The 26,135-nt window shown below is 52.6% G+C and overlaps 9 protein-coding genes across 9 annotated transcripts; 5 read left to right on the forward strand and 4 right to left on the reverse strand.

Annotated features, from left to right (window-relative positions):
* Positions 1 to 394: 394 nt before the first annotated feature.
* Positions 395 to 2,696, forward strand: HMPREF1120_04251 (N-terminal acetyltransferase catalytic subunit (NAT1); the record flags this gene model as incomplete). The annotated part of the gene is made up of 2 exons (XM_009158369.1): positions 395 to 485; positions 535 to 2,696. 2 exons carry the CDS (start codon positions 395 to 397, stop codon positions 2,694 to 2,696), a joined length of 2,253 nt encoding a protein of 750 aa, XP_009156617.1.
* A 592-nt stretch (positions 2,697 to 3,288) lies between these two features.
* On the forward strand, positions 3,289 to 6,821 carry HMPREF1120_04252 (pre-mRNA-splicing factor clf1). Its single transcript, XM_009158370.1, has one exon. The coding sequence runs from the start codon at positions 3,582 to 3,584 to the stop codon at positions 5,613 to 5,615; it is 2,034 nt and encodes a 677-aa protein (XP_009156618.1). The 5' UTR covers positions 3,289 to 3,581; the 3' UTR covers positions 5,616 to 6,821.
* On the reverse strand, positions 6,151 to 6,612 carry HMPREF1120_04253 (uncharacterized protein; the record flags this gene model as incomplete). Its single annotated transcript, XM_009158371.1, has 1 exon — positions 6,151 to 6,612. One exon carries the CDS (start codon positions 6,610 to 6,612, stop codon positions 6,151 to 6,153), a length of 462 nt encoding a protein of 153 aa, XP_009156619.1.
* A 549-nt stretch (positions 6,822 to 7,370) lies between the features above and the next one.
* Positions 7,371 to 10,293, reverse strand: HMPREF1120_04254 (translation initiation factor RLI1). The gene is made up of 6 exons (XM_009158372.1): positions 9,998 to 10,293; positions 9,921 to 9,945; positions 9,835 to 9,846; positions 9,379 to 9,781; positions 9,165 to 9,326; positions 7,371 to 9,113 (listed from the first exon to the last, which is right to left on the reverse strand). Exons 1-6 carry the CDS (start codon positions 10,015 to 10,017, stop codon positions 7,924 to 7,926), a joined length of 1,812 nt encoding a protein of 603 aa, XP_009156620.1. The 5' UTR covers positions 10,018 to 10,293; the 3' UTR covers positions 7,371 to 7,923.
* Positions 10,294 to 10,622: 329 nt separating this feature from the next.
* HMPREF1120_04255 (chromodomain-helicase-DNA-binding protein 1) lies at positions 10,623 to 17,054 on the forward strand. Its single transcript, XM_009158373.1, has 3 exons — positions 10,623 to 10,815; positions 11,246 to 15,737; positions 15,789 to 17,054. The coding sequence occupies exons 1-3, from the start codon at positions 10,809 to 10,811 to the stop codon at positions 15,979 to 15,981; spliced, it is 4,692 nt and encodes a 1,563-aa protein (XP_009156621.1). The 5' UTR covers positions 10,623 to 10,808; the 3' UTR covers positions 15,982 to 17,054.
* Positions 16,859 to 20,248, reverse strand: HMPREF1120_04256 (paxillin). The gene is made up of 2 exons (XM_009158374.1): positions 19,521 to 20,248; positions 16,859 to 19,435 (listed from the first exon to the last, which is right to left on the reverse strand). The coding sequence occupies exons 1-2, from the start codon at positions 19,597 to 19,599 to the stop codon at positions 17,211 to 17,213; spliced, it is 2,304 nt and encodes a 767-aa protein (XP_009156622.1). The 5' UTR covers positions 19,600 to 20,248; the 3' UTR covers positions 16,859 to 17,210.
* HMPREF1120_04257 (MFS transporter, MCP family, solute carrier family 16 (monocarboxylic acid transporters), member 7) lies at positions 20,041 to 22,612 on the forward strand. Its single transcript, XM_009158375.1, has 2 exons — positions 20,041 to 20,909; positions 21,105 to 22,612. The coding sequence occupies exons 1-2, from the start codon at positions 20,732 to 20,734 to the stop codon at positions 22,511 to 22,513; spliced, it is 1,587 nt and encodes a 528-aa protein (XP_009156623.1). The 5' UTR covers positions 20,041 to 20,731; the 3' UTR covers positions 22,514 to 22,612.
* Positions 22,613 to 22,871: 259 nt separating this feature from the next.
* On the reverse strand, positions 22,872 to 25,907 carry HMPREF1120_04258 (uncharacterized protein). The gene is made up of 2 exons (XM_009158376.1): positions 25,474 to 25,907; positions 22,872 to 25,362 (listed from the first exon to the last, which is right to left on the reverse strand). The coding sequence occupies exon 2, from the start codon at positions 25,332 to 25,334 to the stop codon at positions 24,135 to 24,137; it is 1,200 nt and encodes a 399-aa protein (XP_009156624.1). The 5' UTR covers positions 25,335 to 25,362; positions 25,474 to 25,907; the 3' UTR covers positions 22,872 to 24,134.
* On the forward strand, positions 25,540 to 25,943 carry HMPREF1120_04259 (uncharacterized protein). The gene has a single exon (XM_009158377.1). The coding sequence runs from the start codon at positions 25,573 to 25,575 to the stop codon at positions 25,897 to 25,899; it is 327 nt and encodes a 108-aa protein (XP_009156625.1). The 5' UTR covers positions 25,540 to 25,572; the 3' UTR covers positions 25,900 to 25,943.
* The last annotated feature ends 192 nt before the right edge of the window (positions 25,944 to 26,135 follow it).

Consider the following 26,135-nt stretch of genomic DNA (forward strand, 5'->3'; position numbering starts at 1 on the left):
TGATACCATCACGGACATTAGATAGCTTGAGGCGTTGAACCTGATATCATTACATTGTGTGGTCCATTGTAGATACCTCGCCCAAATAAATGCCTGCTGCGTGAGGCAGCGAGAACGAGGCTGACTTGCCCCGGCGGAAACGATGCTGCCAAGCCTGACGAGGCTGGCCGCAAACTGCGGACAACCGTCTTCGAAGCCGGCTTGATTCTGCACCACCGGCTCTTCACTTCCCTACGCAGCGCCATTCCAGCACTTTTCTTATATGTCCTGTTGTTGGCTTCAGTTGACATGTTCTAAGCTTGCACTCTTCTGGCGTTGTTGTTTCATCCCGACCCGCATCGACCGACTCTCAGATAATTGAACGTATTACCGAGACCTAATCTTCCCGCCCAATATGGCTCAGGCGCAACAACAACTGAGCCATAAAGATGCCGCTCTGTTCAGACAGGTGGTTCGGCATTTTGAGAACAAGCAATATAAAAAAGGTGAGACCCTTGTGTCTTTCTCGGAGCGAGGCTCATCATCCTCCCGTAGGCCTCAAAGCTGCGGAACAAATCCTGCGAAAGAATCCCAACCATGCCGACACCATCGCAATGAAAGCCCTGATAATCGGGTCGCAAGGTCAGACTGAGGAAGCTTTCGCTCTGGCCAAGGTCGCCCTGAACAACAACATGAAGTCACATGTCTGCTGGCACGTCTACGGATTACTCTATCGTAGTGAGAAGAACTATGAAGAAGCCATCAAGGCCTACAAGTTTGCGCTGAGACTAGAGCCCGATTCGGCGCCTATACAACGAGATTTGGCTCATCTTCAAATCCAGATGCGAGACTACGAAGGTTACGTCCAAAGTCGGAGGAGTATGTTGACGCAAAGGCCCAGCGTCAGGCAAAACTGGACCGCCCTCGCTATTGCGCACCATCTGGCGGGAAATTACGAGGACGCCGAGACCGTGCTCTCCACTTACGAGGATACCTTGAAGACGAAGCCCAGCAGATCTGATCTCGAACATTGGGAAGCCGTTCTCTACAAGAACTCCATCATCGCAGAGTCGGGCAACATTCAGAAAGCGTTAGATCACCTGGAGGCGGTGGGGAAGAAAAGCCCGGATGTTCAGGCCGTCATGGAGATGCGTGCGGACTATCTCGCTCGTCTCGGTCGGAAACAAGAGGCTGAGGCTGCTTACGCAGCTCTTTTGGAGCGCAACCCGGACGATTCAGCTTACTATGATGGTTACGTCGAGGCCAAGGGACTGAAAGACGGCCCGGTTTCGGAACTCCACAAGACGTATCAGGAGCTAGCAGACAAATTTCCCAAGGCAGATCTGCCAAGACGGCGAATTCTAGATGTTCTCACGGGGGATGATTTCAGACAAGCTGCAGACGCCTATTTACAGAGAATGCTGCGAAAAGGCATACCTTCGACGTTCGCCAACATTAAGCACTTGTACATGGACGAGTCGAAGCGTGACATCGTCCAAGAATTGGCCGAGGGGTATGCGGCCGGCAAGTTAGGTTCCCAAACGAATGGAGCCTCGGAGAATGGCGAGAGCAAAGAGGACTCGCGCTTCAAATCCTCGGCCCTTTACTTCCTTGCACAGCATTACAACTACAAGCTCAGTCGGAACCTCGAAAAGGCCTTGGAATATGCCGACAAATGCATAGAGCTCGAGCCCAAATCGGTAGACTTTCATGCGGTCAAGGCACGGACTTACAAGCACAAGGGTGACTTGGTCAAGGCCGCCGAGCTCATGGACCAGGCCCGCTCATTAGACGAGAAGGATCGGGCTATCAACACAAAGTGCGCCAAATATCAGTTGCGAGCCGATCAAAACGACAAGGCTTTGGAGACCGCAGGCAAGTTCACCCAAAACAAGACTGGCGGCCCCCTAAGCGATTTGATCGATATGCAATGCGTGTGGTACCTCACGGAAGACGGACAATCATACCTCCGCCAACGGAAACTGGGACTGGCATTGAAACGGTTCCACCAGGTCTCTGCCATCTTCGACCTTTGGCAGGAGGATCAGTTTGATTTCCACAATTTTTCACTGCGGAAAGGCATGATTCGTGCCTACATTGACATGTTGCGATGGGAGGACCGACTACGTGAACATCCGTTTTACCATAACATGGCCCTCTCAGCGGTCCAAGCTTACATTCTGCTGGCCGACAATCCTGACCTCGTACACGGCCCGATCATGGATAACGGCAATGGGACCAGTAAACCCGGCGAGATGAGTGCGGCGGATCGGAAAAAGGCGCTTAAGAAGGCCAAGAGGGAACAAGAAAAGATGGAAAAGGCCGAAGCGGAGAAGAAGGCTGCCCTCAAGGCTGCCAAACCTACGCCGAAAAGCGAAGATCCCGACAACAAGAAGGAAGATCCTGACCCCTTCGGCAAGACTTTGGTGGAGACGAAAGAGCCGCTCAAGGACGCCATGAAGTTCCTGACTCCATTACTTGAACTGTCTCCTCAGTCAGTTGCCGCTCAGTCTGTCGGCTTTGAGGTGTACATGCGCCGCAAGAAATATTTGCTCGCCACCAAATGTCTCCTCGCTCTCAACGCTTTGGACGCCAAGCACGAGAGGCTGCCAGAGTTCAAGAGCCAGCTGAAGCAGGTCCTCACAGAGCAGCCTGCCGAATTATCTGACAACGTCGCAGACATTATCAAGTCAGAGACGAGTGATCTGTTTCAGTGATCTTTCGGCTCGGTCAACCCCGTTTTCATCAACTAAAAGCCAGATCCCGAGATTGAGATCAGCTTGAACCAACACGCCGAAACTAATCTGGTGGAATCTTTTTGATTGTAATCTGCATAGCGTAAGAACGAGGTCGGGAGAGACTATCTCGAAGCCACTGAGTGCAGGGCGAGGAGCAGAGTCAGTGTATGTTGGAACAGAAAAGTAAAAGAGATGTCTTTGAATCTACACCTGAATATGTTTCTTTCTCGTTTGCCCTGTATTGAAATAGGTGTTGATCACATCGGGCGTATGATGGGCGAAGATTAGGCACGCGACCATTCCGTTCTTGTTGCAGTAGATAGCAAGGCGGAAATGAAGACACCGGGTGATGCCAGTGGTCATCCCTCGCCACAGCGATTGGAACTCGAGATTTGACACTCATCCAAAAGCACATGAAGCTGGTGCCATTGTATAGCATGGAATAGTTGTGACAGTACAATAGAGGTTAACGGATTCCGGTGTCTCTATACCATAATAAGACTAGTTAACTCTTAAAGTGCCCCACTACTACTAGCGTATCATTTACTAAACTTATTCGGCCTTTCAACTTCTCTACGCAGCCTGCGTGCTACGACTAGAAGTAACAACATCTCCCGGCGGAGTTCAAGTTGGACTCAGCAGTTAACCTGCTTCGACTTCCAGCAGTGATAGAAGTCGGCGACAAGCTATTGCGGACGGGTACGAACCTGCGTCTGCCCTTGGCCGCGGGGCGAAATTCAATAGTCTCTTTTTTTGAAGCACCGCGAGCAACCGAGTCGTCTTTGTCATAGCACGGTTCGGATTTTTCGTCCCGTCTGCACCGATCTTCAGTTTCCGTGTGGTCACGATTAGGTATTTGCAAAGATGGATTCGTCAAGAGGCCCTCCGCGGGTCAAGAACAAGGCGCCTGCGCCAGTGCAGATATCGGCAGAGCAATTGCTGCGGGAGGCCGTCGACCGACAAGAGCCCGGGGTGCAGGCGCCGACGCAGCGGTTTGCGGACCTGGAAGAACTGCACGAGTTCCAGGGGCGGAAGCGCAAGGAATTTGAAGACTATGTGCGGCGCAACCGGATCAACATGAACAACTGGATGCGGTACGCGCAGTGGGAGCTGGAGCAGAAGGAATACCGACGGGCGCGGTCGATCTTTGAACGAGCATTGGACGTAGACAGCACACATGTGGCGCTCTGGATCCGATACATCGAGGCGGAGATGAAGACGAGGAACATCAACCATGCGCGCAACCTGCTGGACCGGGCCGTGACGATCTTGCCCCGCGTCGACAAGCTGTGGTACAAATATGTGTACATGGAGGAGACGCTGGGCAACATTCCCGGAACCCGGCAGGTGTTTGAGCGCTGGATGAGCTGGGAGCCCGACGAGGCCGCGTGGCTGGCGTACATCAAGCTGGAGAAACGGTATGGCGAATACGATCGTGCCCGCGCCATCTTCGAGCGCTTCACTATCGTCCACCCGGAGCCCCGGAACTGGATCCGCTGGGCAAAGTTCGAGGAGGAAAACGGGACAAGTCAGCTTGTCCGTGATGTCTATGGTGTTGCCATTGAGACCCTCGGCGACGACTTTATGGATGAGAAATTGTTTATTTCCTACGCTCGCTACGAGGCGAAGCTCAAGGAGTACGAGAGGGCAAGGGCCATCTACAAGTATGCTTTGGACAGATTGCCGCGCTCGCGTGCGGCCCTGTTGCATAAGGCCTACACGCAGTTTGAAAAACAGTTTGGCAATCGTGAGGGCGTCGAAGATGTCATCTTGGGGAAACGGAGAGTCCAATATGAGGAGCAGGTCAAGGCCAATCCGCGCAATTATGATGCTTGGCTCGATTTCGCCAGGTTGGAGGAAACTGGAGGCGACGTCGAGCGTGTCAGAGACGTCTACGAGAGAGCCATCGCCCAAATCCCGCCTTCGCAGGAAAAGCGCCACTGGCGGAGGTATATCTATCTTTGGATTTTCTATGCTATATGGGAAGAGCTGTCCGACAAGGACATTGAGAGGGCCCGCCAAGTGTACCAAGAGTGTCTGAAGCTGATCCCGCATAAGAAATGGACGTTCGCCAAGATCTGGCTTTTAAAGGCGCAATTTGAGATCCGGCAGATGCAGCTGCAGGCGGCAAGGAAGACGCTGGGCCAGGCCATTGGCATGTGCCCCAAGGACAAACTGTTTCGGGGCTACATCGAGCTGGAGAAGCAGTTGTTCGAGTTTGGCCGGTGTCGTACGCTGTACGAGAAACAGCTTGAATGGAATCCATCCAACAGTCAGGCGTGGATCCAGTTCGCAGAGCTGGAGCGTGGACTCGACGATTTGGACCGCGCGCGGGCCATCTATGAGCTGGCCATTGACCAGCCCACTTTGGACATGCCGGAACTGGTGTGGAAGGCTTATATTGACTTTGAGGAGTATGAGGAGGAATACGACCGTGCGCGGGCGTTGTATGAGCGACTTCTCGGCAAGACCGACCACGTCAAGGTCTGGATCAATTATGCCCGGTTCGAGATCAACGTGCCGGATCCCAACGAGCCGGAAGTTGGTGAAGACGAAGAAGCCCGTGTCAGCGAGGACGCCAAGAGACGGGCTCGTAAGATTTTCGAGCGTGCCCATGAGCTCTTCAAGTCTAAAGAGATGAAAGAGGAACGGGTGGATTTGCTGAATGCCTGGCGGTCATTCGAACAGACGCACGGCTCGCCCGAGGATATTGAAAAGATCGAGAAACAGATGCCTCGGAAGGTCAAGAAGAGGAGAAAGATCGAGGAGGACCGGTTCGAAGAGTACATCGACTATGTCTTCCCGGCGGACGACGAGAGCGCGGCCAAGATGTCCAAACTGTTACAGATGGCCCACCAGTGGAAAGCCAAGCAGCAAGTGGCCGATGGAGGACAATAATAAAGGCGGTGCCGTCTTGTATCTTGCCATGCTGTGGTTGATGTGTTCTTCAGAAGCGTTGATTCTCCCAAATTGGCAGAGCAGAAGCGCAAATTGGCCCAACAGGAGTGCATCAACCCCCTACCCAGCGATAATAAAACTCGGGGACAGATGCCGCGTCGAGTCTTCTTTTCATTCATCAAGAAGTTGCGAATATGCCAGCCAGATGCTGGGTTTCAGTCTCCGGTAGCGTCAATCCATGACCGTCAGGGTCAATGCAGACTCTCGTTCTGCGTGGTGACGATGCGGTCCACTGCATTTGAGATGTGCGATGCGTTCTCTGGGAGAGAACAAACCCTCAAGAGGTTTTCTTCCGTGCGCGCTTGACTGGGGCCAGGGGGTAAGATAGACAGCCTCCTAGTCGTAGGATGCACACCTGGGTACCAAGCAAACCAGAACCAGGTGTCCTGCAGGGTACATGTACCAAACTAAGGGCATCAATTCAACCAGTTCGAAGTCCGAGATCTTGATGAGCGGTATGTTCTCGATTTCGATATTAAGCACTGGGCGCCGCATAATAGTAGTAATAGTGATGAATCGCCGCCACATCCTGTCGCGTCTGTTCGTTGGCGTTGGCTGCGTTGCTGCCGCCATCTTCGCGGTGGTCGTCGACTGCCACTGGTTGATAGGAGGCAGCCGATGGACCATAAGAACCATAATAATCATGACCATGGTGGTCCAAGTTCCAATCCAGGTTCAAGTTCCAGATACTGCCATTGGTTCCGCCTAAACTTCGACTTGGACTATTAGTACCGCTATCCTTGATAGTAGTTGTAGAGTCTTGTGCGGCAGCGGCAGCAGCAGCAGCAGCAGCAGTCAGCCGCGGTGGTCTCATGGCTGAGGGCTCGTTGAAGAAGTCGTCATCACTACAGGTACCATCGAATATCCCGCTGCCAGTGGTGGATGAGGTGAAGCCGGTTGTGTGGAGGATGATTTGAACGAGGGCACGGAGGGTCATGATTGGACTTTGGACAACTTGAAGTCGGCAAAGGAGAAAGAGAATTAGACAGACCGAAGGAGAGAGGACTCTTAATGGAGGTAGATATCCTGTTGAAGGAATAAATACTAGTACTACATTGTATGCCGGTGGTTGTTGCAATGGTGTAATGCTACTACTACAGTCGTATGTCGGAGAGGGGGTAGGCGCAAGGATGAGTGAGGCTGAAGAATGACGTGCGCCACCAGCTGATGATGGTGTGCTGCATGGGTAGACTGAACAACTTGGATTTGGATTTGACCTAGATACATGGGTACAGGCTACCGTGGCATTGCGCCATAAGTACGTGGCTTGTCTGGCGTTACTGTACTGACGATGCCTGATAAACGTACTGTATCTACCTGACTGATTTTTATTATCCGTATGCCCACGGCAGACATATCACCTCCTGTGAAGGAAACAAGCTCTTGCCAAAAGGGCGTCGTGGTACTGTATGCCAGATAGTACTATGTTGAGAAGTCAGGTATACACGGTGCGGTGCTGTGCGGTGTGGCGTGTGTCGATTGTTTATCGCCTTCATGTCACCTTCGCTTGCGGGACGGATATAGAGGGCTGGCAGGGAGACAAGTCGAAAAACCTCCCTGGCCTACGCTCCCACCCCTACAATTGCCTGGTGTTGTCAGGCGCAGTGCTCTCGAGCGCTCAAGCGCCGACGACATGGTCAGCCACCACATCTTCATCGATTACATGTCAAATACTGGTACGATGACTTGTGAGGATCGGTTGAGAAGTACGGCAGGTTGCCGGCTTTGATTCTAAACGAGTGACTCTGGGTTAGTCCTGTGTGTTCGACCGTTGGTCCTGTGCTCATGAGATTCCAAACTCATTTCTTCTACTGCTGTTTCCTGTGCCTAGCGCACTCTTCCATGCTGCTCCTTCAGGTTCATCTTCAAACCTCTCCGTTCCTTTGACTCGACTATGCCTCAGTTTTGACTTGGGAAGCGACCACTTAGGCCACATGTCAAAGCTCTAGCGGACATGACAAATGCAGGTATTCGCCAACCGCTAGTTGCTTTGCCCTCTTCGTCGTCGTCGTCGTCGTCTCCTTCCCCACACTCATCCTCGGCGCCAGCTACTCCCCGGCCGCCGCGGCCTGCCTTCGCAACTGCACCCGTAGCCGTTGCGTCCAATCCCACAGAGTTATCGTTGTTGGGTGGGGGTGGCAATGGTTCATGGTGCTGGCGGTCATGGTTTCCCTGGTGGTGCTGTTTGCGGTGACCGTCCAAATGACGGTAATCGTGCTCAAAAATGCCCTTGGTGAAAACAGGGATTTCAACTCTCTTCCAAGAAGAAGTAGTTTCCAGCAAGCTTCTGCTCCTGATCCATCTGGGACTGGTACTTGTTGATTCGCGGGCGGTACGAGTTGGGGTCCCGGCGGAAAGTGACGTCCAGATTCTTGAGGAACTTGTTGCACCCGGTCAAGAGACTCTCAGGAGTGTTGGCACGAGCGTTGACCGAGGGCTTTCCATCAAACACGATGACACGGTCAGCCAAGTACGTGGCCATGATGAAATCGTGCTCGACGATGAAGGCGGTCTTCTTGCTGTGCATGATGAATCGCTTGATCACGCGGGCAGCAATAATACGCTGTTCAGAGTCCAGGTAAGCGGAAGGCTCGTCAATCAGGTAGATATCGGCGGGAAGGCCCAGAGCGAGGACGATGGCGACTCGTTGCAATTCACCTCCGGAGAGATTCTGAACTTCTTGGTCGATGAAATCGTCGATCTTCAATGGCTTGTAGACGTCGGTCTGGAACTGGGGGTTCAAGAAGGATGCCTTGATACGCTTGAAGAAGAGTTGCCGAACAGTGCCTTGGAACTTTGGCGTAATCTTCTGCGGCTTAAAGGAGATGTTCATCGGAGGGACCTTCTGGAGGCCATCGGGCTTCTCAATGCCGGCGAGCATCTTACAAAACGTGGTTTTGCCAGTTCCGTTCTCTCCCATCATGACAATGATTTCAGAATCGGTAAATCTCCCACTTTCGATTTTCAAATGGAAGTTTCCAAGTGTCTTCTCCATGGTCGGATATTCAAAAGCACGTGCCTTATCCACCATGTAGTCCTCACCGGCTTCCGTGAGTCGGAAGGTCAAACTTTCCTCACGGAAACGCAGGTTCTCCGTGGGGATATTGCCATCCAGGAAAATGTTGATACCTTCTCGCACGGAGGCAGGGAGAGTGACCACACCGTAGACGGCGGGTTTACCGTAGAGAACGCAAATGAAGTCGGAAAGGTAATCCAAAACAGAGAGATCGTGCTCCACGACAATAACATAGTCGTCAGGGCGAAGCAGCTCGCGGATAGTCTTGGCCGCACTCAGACGCTGTTTGACATCGAGGTACGAACTGGGTTCGTCGAACATGTAAACGTCCGCCTTCTGGACGCAGACAAGCGCAATGGCAAACCGCTGCAGCTCACCACCAGAAAGGAGGCCGATTTCTCGATCCGCAACGTTTCTCAATTCTGGAGGGGATTAGCATCTTCTTCCTCTATACAGTCTTAGCCTAAACGTACCAAGCACATCCATAATATGGTCCAGGTTGCCTAGTTCAGACTTGGCTTCGATGAGAGGCTTGACGGTCTTGACGGGACCTTTGATGGCGCGCGGGAGTTGATCCACATACTGTGGCTTGACAATGGCTTTGAGGTCATCCTCAAGTACCTTTGTGAAGTAGTCTGTCACAGCGTCAGCGGCCGGCCACGAAACACAGCCCAGTCCACAACCTACTCTGCAGTTCAGATCCACGGAAGTACTTCAGTATCTCCTCCCAGTCCGGAGGATTGTCATATCTTCCCAAGTTTGGCTTCAACTTGCCACTGAGAATCTTCAAGGCCGTGCTCTTGCCAATACCGTTGGTACCAACCAAACCAAGGACCTGCCCAGGTCGGGGCATAGGAAGTCTGTGCAACTTGAAACTGTTTGCCGAGTATCGGTGGGTGACTTGAGTCTCAAGATTGGTTGGCAGATTGATGATATGGATTGCTCCAAAGGGGCATTTTTTCGGGCAGATACCACAACCGATGCACAGCCGCTCAGAGATATAGGCGATCTTGGACTCGGGAGTAACTTCGATACAGAGTTTGCCGGTTCGAACCACAGGGCAGGACTTCTTGCATTCCTGTCGACATTTCTAGGACCAGTCAGCCCAACCGCTCATTTGGACATTATTTTGAATTCCCTCACCTTCGGTTTGCACTGCAGGGCGAAAACAGTCTTGTTAATATAACTTGACGGACGGCAATACCAAGAGAACGGTATAAATAACGAACCTTGTCGCTGTTGACAATTGCAATCCTGAATCAGGTCAGCCCTGGTTGATGAGAACCGTATGGTCTCCGCTTCTTACCTGGTTAACTTGTCCGACATTGTGCCTGTTGTGTCGAGAATCGAACTTGAACGCGATCGCAGAAGAGGCTACCGAATGTGGGCGAGGACGGTTGTTCACAGTCGGTTGTCGGGCAGTATAGGCAAAACTGCTCCCTTCAAACTTGTGTGCGTGGGGTCACCGGCAACAATAGACTCGAGCCCAACAATCGGGTAGCAGCGATTGTTAAGTGAGGTTGCGGTGAGCAGAAAAGACAGTGAATGAATGAATGAACTGGCAGATTGAATAGCCACACTCAAAATCAAAATTCATCATTGTTTGATTGGATCAAATGCGGGGTGGATGACTGGACGACCCGCCGCAGGACAATCCGCGAGTGACATACAAATACGGTGAATCACGCACAACTTGAATCAGATCCGCGCCGTGCCGTCCTATTGGGCGCTATTGTCTTCAGGCGCGTCTACTTCACCGTACGGGACTTAAATAGCGACGCAGCCACGTGATACAGGGCCTGGTGCGATCGAAGCTTGGCATTCGGCTGCGGTTCGCTCGAATCCAGCCAATCACAAGGGACTGCGGCGCAGCACAGCGCAGGGTGCCGCCAGAATTGGTCGCGGTGTACGGCAGGGCAAGTCCTCATGAGTCCCTCCCTCACACTCTTTACCCCAAGAAAGCCTCGTGAGCCCATAACCACTGCAGTACCTTTCATCTTTCCGCATCCCAACTCTCTACACCACCCTTCCTCTCTCACCACTCTTCTACACACAACAGCAACACCAGAACATTCCACTGTTCTAGACACGCGCCTAGGGGGCTCTTCCTACTGTGGATGGAGTGTAAGTGACCTTTATTTCCTGTGGCTTCCGCTGTATCATCTTGCAGTCCTGTGTCATTTCTCGGCGGCTGCTCGGCCTTGCAACACAAGCTTAGCACGCTCGGGTTGAGATGAATATGTTCTGTTTCCTGTCTTTGACAGGATACTTGGGACACTGAATTCGACTCTGCTGTTCGCTGGTTCTGTTTGTCTCGCCAGATTCCCGCTGGAGACTGCGCCCGGTTGTCATCGGCCATCTTCATCCCGAATCATCTCGTCGTCTCGCCTCGTCATCAAATCCATCTTATATTGACCATTGTCTGTTCTGAGAGACTTGCTTACGCGGTGTTTCGCTGTTGTTTGAATCGCGTAATTGCAAATTATCACATTCTTCTCTCATTTTTCTCCCGGAGCCTTCTGGTGGCCTACCTCGCTGACGCTTTGCTTAACAGCCTCTACCATTCTCGTTCACCAACCTCCACCCACCATTTCCGAACCCTCCCTCTCCTTTGACAGCATTACCGAACGGTCTGCAGCCATCATGCAGAACGGAACCACCTACGCGGACAGCGAGAGCGATCTTTCCGAACCAGCAGCACCTCTCGCTGCCGAAACATCTCCGCCAAGTGTCGAAGTAAATGGCGATGATGAAAAACACCTAAACCACGAAGAATCGAGTTCCCAATCCGACGAGCCAGAACCTGAGGGTGATGGTGATTACGAGATGGACATGTCGATACAGGCGGACGGCGCCAAGTCTGACCAGCACAACTCCTCGTCGGACGAATCTGTCAGACCTGCGAAGAGGAAGGCTCAGCAACCGCTTGATGAAGAGGACTACATTAGAAAGAACCCCGAGATCTACGGTCTGCGAAGAAGTGGACGGGCTCGTGCTGTGCCGAACATGGCAGAATCTTCCGATGACCAGGATTCCGCCTCAGATGTCGTTCCTCGTCCTCGAAAGCGTTTGCGACAAACCTCTCGACGATCTTCGAAGCAGGCCACTCCTCTAGTTGACACACCTTCCGATTCCGATGCTTCTTCTGACGCGTATGGCGGTCGACGTGCGAAGCTGACCAAGAAACAACGCCGTCGTCTGTTGCAGTCTGCGGAGAGCCTCACACCTGCCCACGCCGAAGTTCGATTCTCCACCCGCCGAGCCGCTAGAGTGTCTAATTACAACGAGGACGATGATGATGACATGTTTGAAGAGGATGATCCTGATACCATGACACCCAACTACTGGGTAACTGGCCAAGAGGACAACTCCCCGGCTATTGACATGATCCTGAATCACCGTCTGAGGGCCGATGTCACGACCCCGTCGCATTCCAAGGAAGACTACGAGTTCCTGATCAAATGGCAGCAGAAGGCTTACTATCATGCCACGTGGGAGACTCTGGAGTCACTCGCGGGCGTGAAGAGTCTCCGCCGACTGGAGAATTACATAAAGAAGACGTTACAGGAGGATATCCGCATCCGCAACGACCCTAACGTTGCCCCGGAAGACAAGGAGAAGTGGATCCTCGACCGCGAACAATATCTGGACGCCTTGGAGGAACACAAAAATGTCGAGAGAGTTATAGGCGCTCGCGATGGCGAAGACGGTACTGAATACTATGTCAAGTGGAAGGGCCTGTCGTATGATAATGCGACATGGGAGGCCTCGAGTCTCGTCAGCGAAATTGCCCAGCATGAGATTGATCGCTACATCAACCGCAGTCATCAGGATTTCAAGTCTAACACCTCCGAGAGCAATCCTTCCACTCGATCAGCCTTCCAACCCATGCGTGAACAACCATCTTACATCCAGAACGGTACTCTAAGAGATTTCCAGATGACTGGCGTCAATTTCCTCGCTTACAATTGGGTAAAGGGGAAGAATGTTGTGCTCGCAGATGAGATGGGCCTGGGCAAGACTGTGCAGACTGTCGCTTTTCTGAGCTGGCTGAGACATAACCGTGGACAGCAGGGTCCGTTCCTAGTCGTTGTTCCACTCTCAACGATGCCAGCCTGGGCAGACACGTTCGATATGTGGGCACCTGATATCAACTATGTCATCTACAACGGCAACCAGAACTCTCGAAACATTATCCGCGACTATGAGCTGTTGCCTGACGGCAATGTCCGCCACCCTCGCTTCCATGTTCTCCTCACCACCTACGAATACGTCTTACATGATGCTTCGTTCTTGAACCAAATCAAATGGCAATTCATGGCTGTTGATGAGGCCCATCGTCTCAAGAACCGGGATTCCCAACTGTACGACCGCTTGCGCGAATTCAAGGCACCCGCTCGTCTGCTGATCACAGGCACACCCGTCCAAAACAATCTCGGTGAACTATCGGCTCTGTTCGATTTCTTGAATCCAGGGGTCGTCAACATTGACGAGAACATGGACTTGACTACCGAGGAGGCTAGTGCCAAGATTGCGCAACTTACCGAGGACATCAAGCCGTACATGCTTCGAAGAACCAAACAGAAAGTCGAGAAGGATTTGCCGCCCAAGACCGAGAAGATCATTCGGGTGGAGCTGTCTGACATCCAGTTGGAATATTACAAGAATATCCTCACCAAGAACTATGCTGCGCTGAACCAAGGCGCCAAAGGCCAAAAGCAGTCCCTCTTGAACATCATGATGGAACTCAAGAAAGCCAGCAACCATCCCTTCATGTTTCCCAGTGCTGAAGAGCGCCTGGTGCCGGAGGGTGCTCGGCGGGATGAAGTCTTACGCGCTCTGGTCACCAGCAGTGGAAAGATGATGCTTCTTGACCAGTTGCTCACTAAGCTCAAACGCGATGGCCATCGTGTGCTGATCTTCAGCCAGATGGTCAAAATGCTCGACATCCTCGGTGACTACATGGAATACAGAGGCCACGCCTACCAGCGCCTTGATGGCACTATCGCCGCCGCTCCCCGTCGTATTGCCATCGATCACTTCAACGCCCCTGATAGCAACGACTTTTGTTTTCTACTGTCCACCAGAGCTGGCGGTCTAGGCATCAACCTCATGACTGCCGATACCGTTATCATCTTTGATTCCGACTGGAATCCCCAAGCAGACTTGCAAGCCATGGCCCGAGCTCACCGAATCGGCCAACAGAAGCCTGTCAGCGTCTACCGATTGGTTTCGAAGGAGACTGTCGAGGAAGAGATCCTCGAGCGTGCGCGGAACAAACTTATGTTGGAGTTCTTGACCATACAGCGTGGTGTTACTGACGAGAAGGCTCAAGCTCGACGCAATGCCATGGTTGGAGAACCTGGCAGCTCCAGTGAGATCTCCCGCATTCTCAAGAAGCGCGGACAGAAGATGTTCGAGCAGACCGACAATCAGAAGAAGCTTGAAGAACTTGATCTCGATGCAGTGCTTAATAGCGCCGAAGACTACAAGGTTGAGCAACCCGATGGCACTGAGGCAGACGGAGGAGAAGAGTTCCTACGTACGTTTGATTTCGTCGATGTCAAGGTGGATGAATTGTCGTGGGACGACATCATTCCGAAAGAACAGCTTGAGGAGATCAAGGCCGAGGAGCAGCGCAAAGCCGAGGAGAAATATCTCGCAGAAGTCATCGAACAGAACAAGCCAAGGGTCCGCAATCACCAAGTTGAAGACAGGGAAGCTCGCAAGGCCCGGCGTCAAGAGCAGCGGCAGAAAGAGATTGAGTCAGACAGCGACTCTGAGGAAAGTCTCAAGGCTGATCCTGCCCGACCCCTCAGCGAGCGAGAGTATCGGTATCTCATCAAGGGCCATCTCCGATATGGATCGATCGACGACCGCCAGGAAGAATTTTTGACTGAAGCGCGTCTCCGGGGTAGGGACCTGGGTGTTGTCAAAGCCGCCATGCAGGAGATATGGGACAAGTCACTCGAGCTCTACAAAGAGGAGCAGGAACGCATGGCCGAGTTGGAGCGCACCGCGAATCGACCCATTACCAAAAAGGACAGAAAGGCAATCCTCTTTGAGTTGCATGGGGTGAAGCGGATCAACGCCGAGACGATTCTCGAACGACCGGGCGAGATGCGGCTGCTGCAAGAAGTCACCTCGAAGAATCCCGACTTCAAATCGTTCCGTGTTCCCGAAGCAACCAAGAATGCCGGGTATACTTGCTCTTGGGGTGCTCGGGAAGATGGTATGTTGTGTGTCGGCATTGCTCGCCACGGCTACGGTGCCTGGGAGAAGATCCGTGACGATCCTGACCTTGATCTCAAGGATAAATTCTTCCTCGAAGAGCATCGAGTTGACAAGAAGGCCGAACGAGAGAAAGGGAGCGACAAGAACGTGAAATCCCCTGGTGCTGTCCACCTAGTTCGACGTGCCGACTATCTCATTTCGGTGCTGAAGAGCAAGTATGTGGATGATCCCGCTGCCAAGAGAGCGGTGGAAAACCATCATCGCAACAACAAGAAGCATGGTGCTGAGAAGAGTACGGGCACTGAATCGCCTGCACCTGGGTCTCATCGCAAGGTTAACCGGGACTCGGAAAAGCCTCGACATCGAACCAGTCAAGCTCATCGCGATAGTTCCGAGAGAAACGGTACTCCCCGCTCCGACGCCCGACATGGACATGGTAAACGTGACAGTGAGAGTCGAGACCACAAAGACCATAAAGATCGCAAACATCGCGATGACCATGGCCAGGCTCGCCACGGAAAGCATGCAAGTGATCACAAACGAAGTAGCAATCATGCCAATGCAAGTGATCACAAACGAAGCACCAACAATACCAACGGCACCGCGCCGGAGGTCGATCCGCTTATGGTGATGTTGTTTAAACCCGTCAAGGAGAAATTGAAGAAGATGAAGGCATCCACCAAGAGCGCCATACCCGACCCGGGCGAAAGAGCTGCGGAGTTGAGGAATTTGCTGAGGGACATTGGTAATTTCATCAACCAGCAACTTGCTGAGCTTGATGATAATCATGAAGCTGTGGAAAAGCGCTTCTGGTAAGTTCAATCATTCAAATGGCGTCTTTCCGCAACGCTGACAATTAACAGGGAATATGCCAAGTTGTACTGGCCAAACCGAGGTATCTCAAGCGAAGAAGTTCAAAACATCTACATCAAGATCTTGGTAGCCGACGAAGACAAAGCACAAGAAGAGCGCAAGAAAAAAGAGCGAGAGCAAAAAGGACTCAAGGCTGAGCCTGCCGCTCAGGGTTCGCCTAAGGACGACTCGCACAAATCTTGAAGGTCCAACCAACGGCTCTTACGACACATCGCCGCCGAATTGACGGAGCAGGCCACTGCTGCCCTTGGACTGCGTCAGACTGGGCGATCCCATTTTTTTGACACTGTTTGGGGATATTGCAATACCGGTTCTTGGACTTTTATTCTACCTCTACGATCCATACCAGGGTCCGTTTTGCAGAGCCACCTGGCAACAAAGCGAGGTGATGTTTGTCGAAAGCCACGGTCTTCCACGAAATACAGCCCAACGTGTTGAACGTTTAGCATACGCAACTTGCAGTGAGATGACGATTGACGATTATGGAATTAGACGTGGAGAGAAACGACCAACACTGCACGGGGTCTCTTGAACACGGAGGATCAAGAACGTCTCGTGTTCCCTGTGTGCCGGCGTGATTGATATTATGGGACTCGGAGTGGAGCATTGCATGTTACGGGAGTTGGTGATATCGTCGATTATTATGATTCCCAAGCACTTGAACGACTCGAGCATGGAGCCACGGAGTTGGATTGATTTTTGAAATTGGGTGGAGGGATTGGAGGCGTGCAGGAAAAAAAAAATGGTGGTATCGAAGGGCGTGGAGGAAATGGAGGTAGGCAGGCAGGCCAGGGGGAGGAAATCGTGGAAGAAAAGGGGATCAACCAATGGGAAGGGCTAAGACCTCTGAGTCGGAGGACAAGCAAAGCCCCTGAACGAGTATCAGTGATTGTTTTGTTCCAAGTCCCAAAGACTTTCAGGGACAGACAGCGAGCGCGCGTTATTTCAGGCACCTTGAGCGAAACGAGACGAGACGCTTGGTAATTAGAGCGCGAGTGGTCCTGGTCAACCCAGCACCGCGAGCGAGCATTGTACTGTACGGTTACAATTCAGAAAAGTTGCAAGCAAGCATTCAAGCCCTGACTTACTTCTACATATTGATTGTAGAACAACTATATTGTAAAAGTGAACAGAACATTCTTTGATTGCGCCTATCCCGACCCGAACCCGAACCCGAACCCAATCCCAAATGCATATCGCCAGGTCAACTCGTCCGATAATGTACTAGAGTAGTACAATACCAATTTATTAACAAGTCTCGTTCCTTCATTCATACGCCAGGTTTCGCTGTATTATCTTGATAAATTTGACGTTACAGTAGTACATCAATCACATTACACAGATCTCAGGTAGGTTTGTCAGTTACCTTACTGTAGGTAGGATAGAACCACCACCACGACTACTAATAGTCACTACCAGGCCTTCAGCCGTCTCTCCTCGCAAGGTCCACAGACGGGCTTCTCCTCAAACTTGCGGGTGATACCCTTGCGCAGCTCCTTATCAGTAGGTTTGACGTCGACGTCGCGGACGAAGAAGCGCCCCTCGTCGCCAAATCCACCACCGCATTCGAAACAGACGAAGCAGCGTTCATGGTACTTGCCGCCCAGGGCCTCGACGGTCAACTCATCCAAGATTTGTTGTTTACATTCTCGACAGCGGGCGGAGGTGCGCTTCGTATGGCACGAGACACAGTACGCGTAGTTGTCGCGCTCGACAAAGGGCGTGGTGCTGTCGAAGGGGTCGCCGCATTCGGCGCAGAAGAAGTGGCCGACGTGCCATTCGGCGCCGGCGGCCACAATGACTTCGCCTTCAATCGGGGTCTTGCAGGACCGGCAGCGCGGGGAGAAGAATTCGTGGAAATCCAAGTGACAGTAGAACCGGAGCGGGTCGTTGGCTGCTTCGGCCGAGTTGGGGTCGTCGATGCCCATGCTTCGAAGGCGTTCAAGTCGTCGCTCGTCTGGCTCCGGATAAAAGGACACGCATTCCAGTAGTGTTGAGCAGTGGTAGCAGGAGAAGCATTCTGGGTGAAAGCGGGCTTTGAGACTGCTGGTGCTCGAGCCGGATGCGGTGACGATGCGACCTGAGATGGGTAGTGCACAGCTTGAGCATGATACTGTGGGCATCGCATGGCGAGAGAGCCAGGGTAGACGGCCGGATGAACTCTTTTGGACTGTAGGTTTGACAGCACTACTCGCCGAGGAGGGCTGGGGGAGTGGTCTCGTTGGTCGTTTGATCTCCCCCTGTACGTTGATTGTCGGCACCGACGGCTGGCGTGGTGAGTCGTCATTTATGCTGATTACAGGAATTTGCGGTTCATCGTCCGGGAGGTTTATTGTTGGCACCGCTGGGGCTGACAACGTCAACGAAGGAACTGCTGGATTTGGTGATTGAGATGGTTCATCATCTGGAAGATTGATTGTTGGAACTGTAGGGGCAGAGACAGTCGTCACTTCAGAAACGTTGGGCATAGGTTTAGGCAAAGGCCTCTCGCTGACTCTGGCAGTCGTGGGGGACTCGGTGAAATTGATGACCGGCCTGTCCATTTCCCGACTTGCCCTGGGCGAGTCACCAGCCGGCTTCCATGCTGGATTGAAACTGACAATGGGTCGGCCGACCTGGTCGCTGACGGCAGTGGGCGTCGGCAGATTAGGACTTCGGTCCTTCCTCTTCATGCTCGTGGCTGCTCGTATTTCTTCACTTCTGATCTCTAGCGATCCCTTTGACTTTGGCGTATCCACCTCCTCGATCACGTCAATGACTGGCGGTGGGGGAGGTGTATTGGCTCTGTATCCTGCATTATGTGACTGACTGGGGGGGTTCTTGTGGATTTCAAATCGATCGATTTTCGGAGCATCTGGAAGGGGAGCGGCTTCTGTCTTGTCAGAAACCTTCCTCCGCAGCCAAGGGAGTGTATTCCGAGACTTGACCCTCAGAGGCATTGTGGTACTCGGAGGTTTGACCGAGGCGTTGGAGGGTTCCGACTTTTGTTCAGGCTCCTCGTATATCTGACTTTCAGGGTTGGGAAACGAGACCTTTCGAGTGCCACTGGCTTGTCGGAATCCACTGCTTCGTTTTCTCATCTTCAGATCAGGGTTTCCATAGGCGGCAGTCTTCTCCTCCTCGGCTGCTCTTGGGTTTTGGTGTTTCCAGACAAGATCAGAGGCTTCGTTTTGAGCGGCCTCGTAGATGCGTCTTTCGTCATCCTTGTGGTCAATCAACTCCAGTGCTTCTCGAAGACTGTGGGCCTCTTCCTTCTCTAACTTTCGTGTGGATGATTCGACATACGTGTTGTCGTCGGTTGAGTGTGGGATCTGTACAATGGCTGTGGGAGAGACCTTTCTGCCCTTTACAACAGGCAGCTCGCTATGGGGGGGCCGTGCTAGTGGTCTAGATCTGAGGGACGATGACGTGGAGGAGAAGGAAACCGATTTGTGCACGGCTGGCTGGTGTTCACTGTCGATGGTGTTTCCATCTCTTTGGCTCTCACTGTCGGAAAAGCCCACACTCGGGGCAGAATCGGAGCGTATCAGGCTGGTTTGCGAGACTGATGTGGCATGGGTTTTGGAGGGAAACGGAGGTGGACGAGAACCTGTTGGTCGTGCAGGCCGATAACTTCGTAGGCTTTCAAGATATGTTGCTAGACGGCTCAGTGAGTATGGTGACTTGGAAGTTCTTTGGAGAGACATTGCTGGCTAGCAAAGACGAAGAGACACAGAACGTACACTTTTGCTCGGCGGTCATGCATGTCGGCTGAGGCGGCGACACCTTTCTTCCGCCTAAACTGCTGCGTTTGTGAAACATAGTAGATAATTGAGCATTCAGGCTGATTACCGAGAGACCATGGATAGGAGCAGCGTCGGTAGGTTTTCAGCGTCTAAGGGGTTGCCGAGGGGTTGCGGCAAGGTGGGCAGAGGAAGATACGATGATGGGCTTCAGTTGATGGGAGTAAGTGATCGTAGGGTTGTCGAACGCTGGAGATGATAACAATAGTAATCCACAAGTGATATTAGAGTCAGAAATCAACTTATACCGACGGCAGTCTTCGACTTCAAGCTGGAGTTGGCGTCGTAGACACGGAGACCAGGCGGGCATCGCGTCCACTTGAAGATGGTGCAGCGCAGGCAACATTTTCTTTGTTTGGGCGGGAGGGAGACAGCGGTTGCGAGGCCAACGCGCGCAGGTCACGGTCGCAAGGATGCAGTGCAGCCTGCAACTTGAACTTCCCCGGAGCTCCAGGCCACGATTCCCTGCAGCCACGGGCACACCCACCCCAACTCTCAATCAACTCCTCGACGGGCTCCATCGGCATCATCACTTCTGTTATGATGCCATCGCTCGACGATTCTTCCGTGCAAAGGATTACATGTATGGTTGGGATAGTGATGAATCCATGAAACCCGTTCAGACTCTCCGGGAGCACGGCACGGCAGTCGGTGGAGATGACCGCCTGCGTTCGTCCCTTGGAGCATAGAGCAGACCTCGGACATCGACTCTCGCAGTCGAATCGCGCATCTCTCTCGGTTCTGTCGTTCCATCTCCACGCTCTCTCCAGACGCTTTCCTGGAGACATGCCTCCCTCACTGTCCAATCAAAATACCAAGCTTCAGCGGCCTCTCACTACTAGGACTTCCTAAGTCCCCGAACAGTCTCCTTTTAGTCAACAACTACCACCTGGGCTCTGAACGTGAAGCCCGAAGCACTATGACGGTCCTCAATGAACAGGGTCCGCATCCATCTCCCAGCGAATACATACTACTATATCGTGGTCTATTCCGGCGGGGCTGCCTCGGTCATGTTGCCGTTCCCCTACAAATTTCATTGCTGACCAGTCTAGATGACTTGTTTCCTTCTGCTCTTGTTTCCCGTTGTTCGATGTTTTCCTTTTGTCAAGAGTCCAAGCTGTGAAGAGTGAGAAGCCGTGGAAGCATGGATAATGGCAGAAATTACGCCTTCAGAAACACACCCTGGCGGCTCCCAGGACCACCCCCCGCGCCACACGTTTGAATCGGAGAATACTGTCGACCTCGATCCCACGCCTCCCAAGATAGACAATGCGCCTCCGGATGGAGGATACGGTTGGGTCTGCGTAGCCTGCAACTTCTTTATCAATGGTAAGAACAACTCTGTATTCTCATTCGACGTCCCCGGATCTGCAAGGCTCGGCTGGGTGTCATACCATGCCTGATCAAGCTCAAAATCCGGGGGCGAAGAGATGGTTCCTGGCATGCTAGTACAATCACGCAATCGCATCGCAACAGGTCACATCATTCTGGAGGCTCCACGATATCTAACTAAATTATGAACAGGGCACACATGGGGAGTCAATTCGACATATGGCGTCTTTCTGTCGTACTACCTCAATAACAACTACTTCCCCAATACGTCGGCCCTGGCGTACGCCTTCATTGGCGGTCTGTCCATCTCCCAAGCTGTTCTGATCGCACCCTTGGCCACGCATGTCATCCACCTTTATGGGACGAAAGTATGCCTGCACCTAGGTATCTTCTTCGAAACGTTGTCACTCTTCGGCGCCAGTTTCGCGAAGCAGAAATACCAGATCATCCTAGCCCAGGGAATCTGCTTCGGATGGGGCATGGGCTTTCTGTTCGTCGGATCTGTGGGCATTATCCCGCAATGGTTCAGGAAGAAGCGTAGCGTCGCCAATTCCATCGCCGCGGCAGGCTCAGGTCTCGGCGGCATGATGTACAGTCTTGCCACTCAACGCATAATCGATACCATGGGTCTCCCCTGGGCATTTCGCATCCTGGGCTTCTGCACCTTAGCAGTTAATTTGACGGCTGCGAATCTTATCCGAGACAGAAATAAACAGACGGGAGCTCGACATAAAGCAATGGACACCCAAATCCTCCGCCGGCCCGAATTTCTACTAGTCCAGGGCTGGTCATTATTCAGTATGCTGGGCTACACCATTCTGCTCTTTTCATTGCCAGCCTACGGTCGTTCGATAGGCTTGAATGCCAAAGAGAGCTCCTTACTTGGGGCAATCCTCAATCTGGGTCAAATGCTTGGTCGGCCTTTCATTGGACTCAGCTCGGATCGCTGGGGTCGTCTCAACCTAGCCACGTTCTATACCTTTCTGTGTGGTATCTTCTGCTTTGCATTCTGGATCCCGGCCGAAGTGGTCTCTTCCCCAATGGGCTTGTTGTGCTTCTTTGCAATCGTGGGCGGGTCTTTGGCCGGCACGTTCTGGACGACCATTGCTCCGGTCGCCGCAGACATCCTGGGCCTTCAAGACCTACCCGCTGGCCTCAGCCTGACGTGGCTCCTGATGGTGCCGCCGACAACTTTCGCGGAACCCATCGCATTGGAACTGCGACGGCAAACCGGCCACAGCTGGATCTACCTTCCTCCCCAGATCTTCACCGCTCTCACGTATTTCGCAGCAGCACTGTGTCTGTGGTTCGCACGAGGTTGGAAAGTTGGCGAAATGAAGTGGGAAGCAAGCAAGACGCAGAGGGATAGAGAGCAGACAATGATGATGATGGAGGACAGAACGCGTGCATCAGAGACCAAACCCCCTCTCTCCGAAGGCACCGACAGTCATCCAACCGTGGTGGATGTGCCCCCCGCGGGTCCTATCGTCGTTGACGAAAGGAACAGGGACGTTGGAAATGGTGGCGATATCGTCACCAGACGAGATATCTGGCGTCCCAGAAACATGTTCCGCAACATGTTGGTCTGGCAGATCGTGTAGTGGCCAAAACACTGCGTTGGGCCATCATTATACAGTAGTAGTACAGATTTGCATATTCTCCGTAGCTAGGGAGAAAATGAAATCGTTGCTGAAGCCTGACGGCACCGCTTGCTTCCTTGTAGGTCCATTTTAACTTGGGACACACAATGAACTGAATTTTCTGCTTCTTACCTACTAGTACTAGTAGTTGAGGTATACTGCGACAGACGGTACCTTAACCCTGCAGAGCAATGGAACTACAACTTGAATGTCGTAGAGGGGCCACGGGCGCCTACTTGATCTTCCGAACACTGGTCACAGACTGAACACACAACGGGACAACCACAACAGAAAAAGAACATAAAAAAGTATCAAAAGAGAAGAGAGAAAAGAGACTCGTTTGTTTAATAACCCAGATTCTTACCCAGAAGCGAGCTGAGAGACTCAACAGTGTTAAGCATCAATCAAGCGCACTACCAGTAAAAGCAAGGCTATATATTACCTAGTAGGTAACATGTAACCTCACGAGGTATATCCACAAAGTGAAAGTGAAAAGAAGAAGAAAGTCAAAGCAAGACGCGCCTCGTCCCGAGATACCTGTCCTCGGTGCCATCTCAGGCCACCTCCTTGTCCGTCCGAGGCATTTGTCTGTTTTCTTTTTCTCTTTTCAATTTCTTTGCTTTCAGGATTCCGATTCTGGACTTCCCGTCAAAACCCTCATCCTTCTCCAAAGAGTGTGCTCTGTGTGTCTCACTGGACCACCTATGCATCTCTTAGCAAGCCTCCTGAGGCTCATATCCAGTGGACCAGAGCCAGACCACGCCCTCCATGGCGTTTCCCAGCCATCAATGGCCCAACCCTCGTTGGCCAATTCATAAAACAAAGGAAAACATCAATATCAATAGTGGCAGCTAACGGCAGTGTCTGCCGAGAGCCGCTTTCAAGTTTGAGGGGCCGAGAAAACCACATAATGCAGGAAACAAAAGTCCTAGCCAGCAACTTTCCGCTCCGTGCGATAACTAAATATGACAGAGCTGCAGATCATAAGATGCCAGTACGATCAATGAAGATGACCGGTCATGCCGAGGTTCTGCTGGACGAGTTGTTTGCTGACGGTCCATCTGTGGTGTGTTTCCTGGAAAATGTCGTTCTTGACCAATTTCCGACAATGTCCTGTTGCGCACCTTCGCGGCGCACGTGGTACCAAAACATGCATTACAAACGAAATATGCTGAAGGGAAAGACATAGAGAAGGCATCACTCCCTGCGTGGAAACATCCGATGCAAACAAGGCGGCATGCCGTGTTGTGACATCGCTCTCGGACGTAGTAAAGGGACCAACACCGTTGATGTCCAAATAAACAAAACGTGGTAAACGGTACGCCGCCATACCGAGCCAGTTAGTCCACCTGGCTCAAGGTCGTCGACTCATTCGTAAGAGTAAAGCGTTATAATAAAAGTTGAGAGGTCGCATAGCGGCTGGGTTGCGTTACCCAGTCACTAAGCTTGCGGTGAGAGGTGCGTTCGTGTAGAATATCAAATATATATAAAAAAAAGCCGTACCCGCAGCGCCCAGAAACTTCAACCCCGGGCCCATTAAACATCCCCTAGGCCGAGATTTCGTGCTTTCGAAGCACATGCATCAAGACATAGAGCCCAGGCTCAACAGGGCTTCGACAGCAGCTCGTTCCTGAGAGTCATTCATGGCCGCCCCAGCCGGCAGCGAAAATGGGTTGGTGAACTCGGGCTGTCTCGGTTTACTCGGCGCTGTGTGAGCGACATCTGCTGGGGTTTTGGATCGATATCTTGGCTGGTACGAGTACGTTGCGATGGGCTGATACAGGCGACCAGGGCCAGAACCGACGTGGGCAGTGTTTGGGAGTGAACGTGCACGCAGTGCTTCGGCACCTATGCTCGCCCAGTCTTCCTCGTCCGTGATTTCGCCGTCTCCAAGATCCTCGTCAAGGGGTTCCGGCGCGACAGATGACACGTAGCCATTGTCATCGTCATCGTCTAAGGACATTTTGTCGGCTTCATGCTCCAGCATATCCTGATCTTCGTAATCCATTTCCTCATGGGAGAAGACAGCGGAGTTGCCGGTGTAGCTGGTCCCTAGGTTTTCGGACCCGGTGCGCCAGGTCCGTTGGCCGGGAAGTTGAAGCCCAGGTTGGGAGTAAGACGACGGCAAACTGCCAGGAGGTGTTATCACGGAGGTTTGACGCTCCCTTTGTGGTTGACCCTTGATGCGCGCATCCCACCTCCCCCATCCCACCTTTTCAAACATGACATCGCTGTCGCGGCCGCTGTTTTCCAGACCAGAGCCTTTGCCCTCGAGGGCGGCGACGACCAAGCGACGGGCTTTTGCCGAAGTGATCCTAGAAAAGCCAGGGACAGAGGTCGTCAGGTAGCCCATAATGTGCCGGATAGCCAAAGGCCCGTGGGATAACAAGATATCAGGGAGGTGATGCTTGGCCAACATGCTCGGGGTAATAGCCCCAGCGCTGTCCAGATCACCCAAGCTGTCCAGTGCCTCGGCGCTCAGGGCTGTATGTTGTGGCTTATCGGACGCATCTTGCAAATCGATATCTGAATCCACCTGCGGCGCGCTTTTCGGCGACGGGGGCCCAGCCGCTTTACTTGCTCGACGGCCGCGAGGTAGAAGGTTGGGAGAAATGGAATTAGGAGGAGTAGGCAACATGCCCGAATGCTTCTTGGAGGAGCCGGCCGTTACAGCAGTGAAGTTGTCCCGGCCATGGACGGCCTCACGAGGCTTTGGAATGTCGACGGATGCGGATTTGCCGTTGAGGGCCATGCCTAGGGCTGAAACCGTGGTTGGAGCCATGATAAATCTGCGATGGAGGTCGTGTGAACTGGACGAGACGGAAAATGAATCAGCGCCGTCTGTATAGCAGGAGACGGTATCGCGCGACGCGTAGATAAGGGGAATATTGGTGAGATCTGTGCTGTGTAATATGACTCACCACACGACGTCGTCTTCAAAGCAGAATGCGACAGCGAGATAACCGTCAGGTAGGCTTCGGCTGGTTCGGCAAGGTTGCGCAGAGGTCGAGTGAGTCCAAATGTGCGACGTCGCAGGCGGTGGAGCTCAAGTGCGTTGGTTGTGGAGTGAGGCGGAGGCGATAAGAGAGACAACCGTAACGGAGGTCTCTGAGCAGCGATATCTTCCCTGGCGACGAGGAAGATGGGAGGAGAAAGAAAGAAAGGAGCGACGAAACGAAGAGGATGTCGATTCCTTGATAACACGGAGCGGGGGTGGGTTGCAAGGCGACAGTGTGCGAATGTGTGTGGTGAGTAGTGTGCGTGTGTGCGAGGCGCGTTGGATGGTTGGATGGTTCACGATGGAGTTTGGGGGTGTTGGACGGGAACGCATGACTGGACTTGGCTGAGAGTGATAGACAGAGGAGAACGGGTCAAGTTGGCAGCAGGCGATGGAGCGAGCGGGCGCAGGAGGAACGGCCGGTGCAGTGGAGGCGGCAGCTGCTACCACTGGCACTGGTACTGGTGCTAGTGCCCACTGCTACTATTCGTGATGCGTGTTGCGGTGGCAAAAACACCTCTACTGGTGTTGCGAATAGGGGGGTTTTGGGGAGGAGTGGATAGTTCCTGCAATACTAACCTATCT

The sequence above is a fragment of the Exophiala dermatitidis genome, assembly GCF_000230625.1.
Source record: "Exophiala dermatitidis NIH/UT8656 unplaced genomic scaffold supercont1.3, whole genome shotgun sequence".
NCBI lineage: Eukaryota > Fungi > Ascomycota > Eurotiomycetes > Chaetothyriales > Herpotrichiellaceae > Exophiala > Exophiala dermatitidis.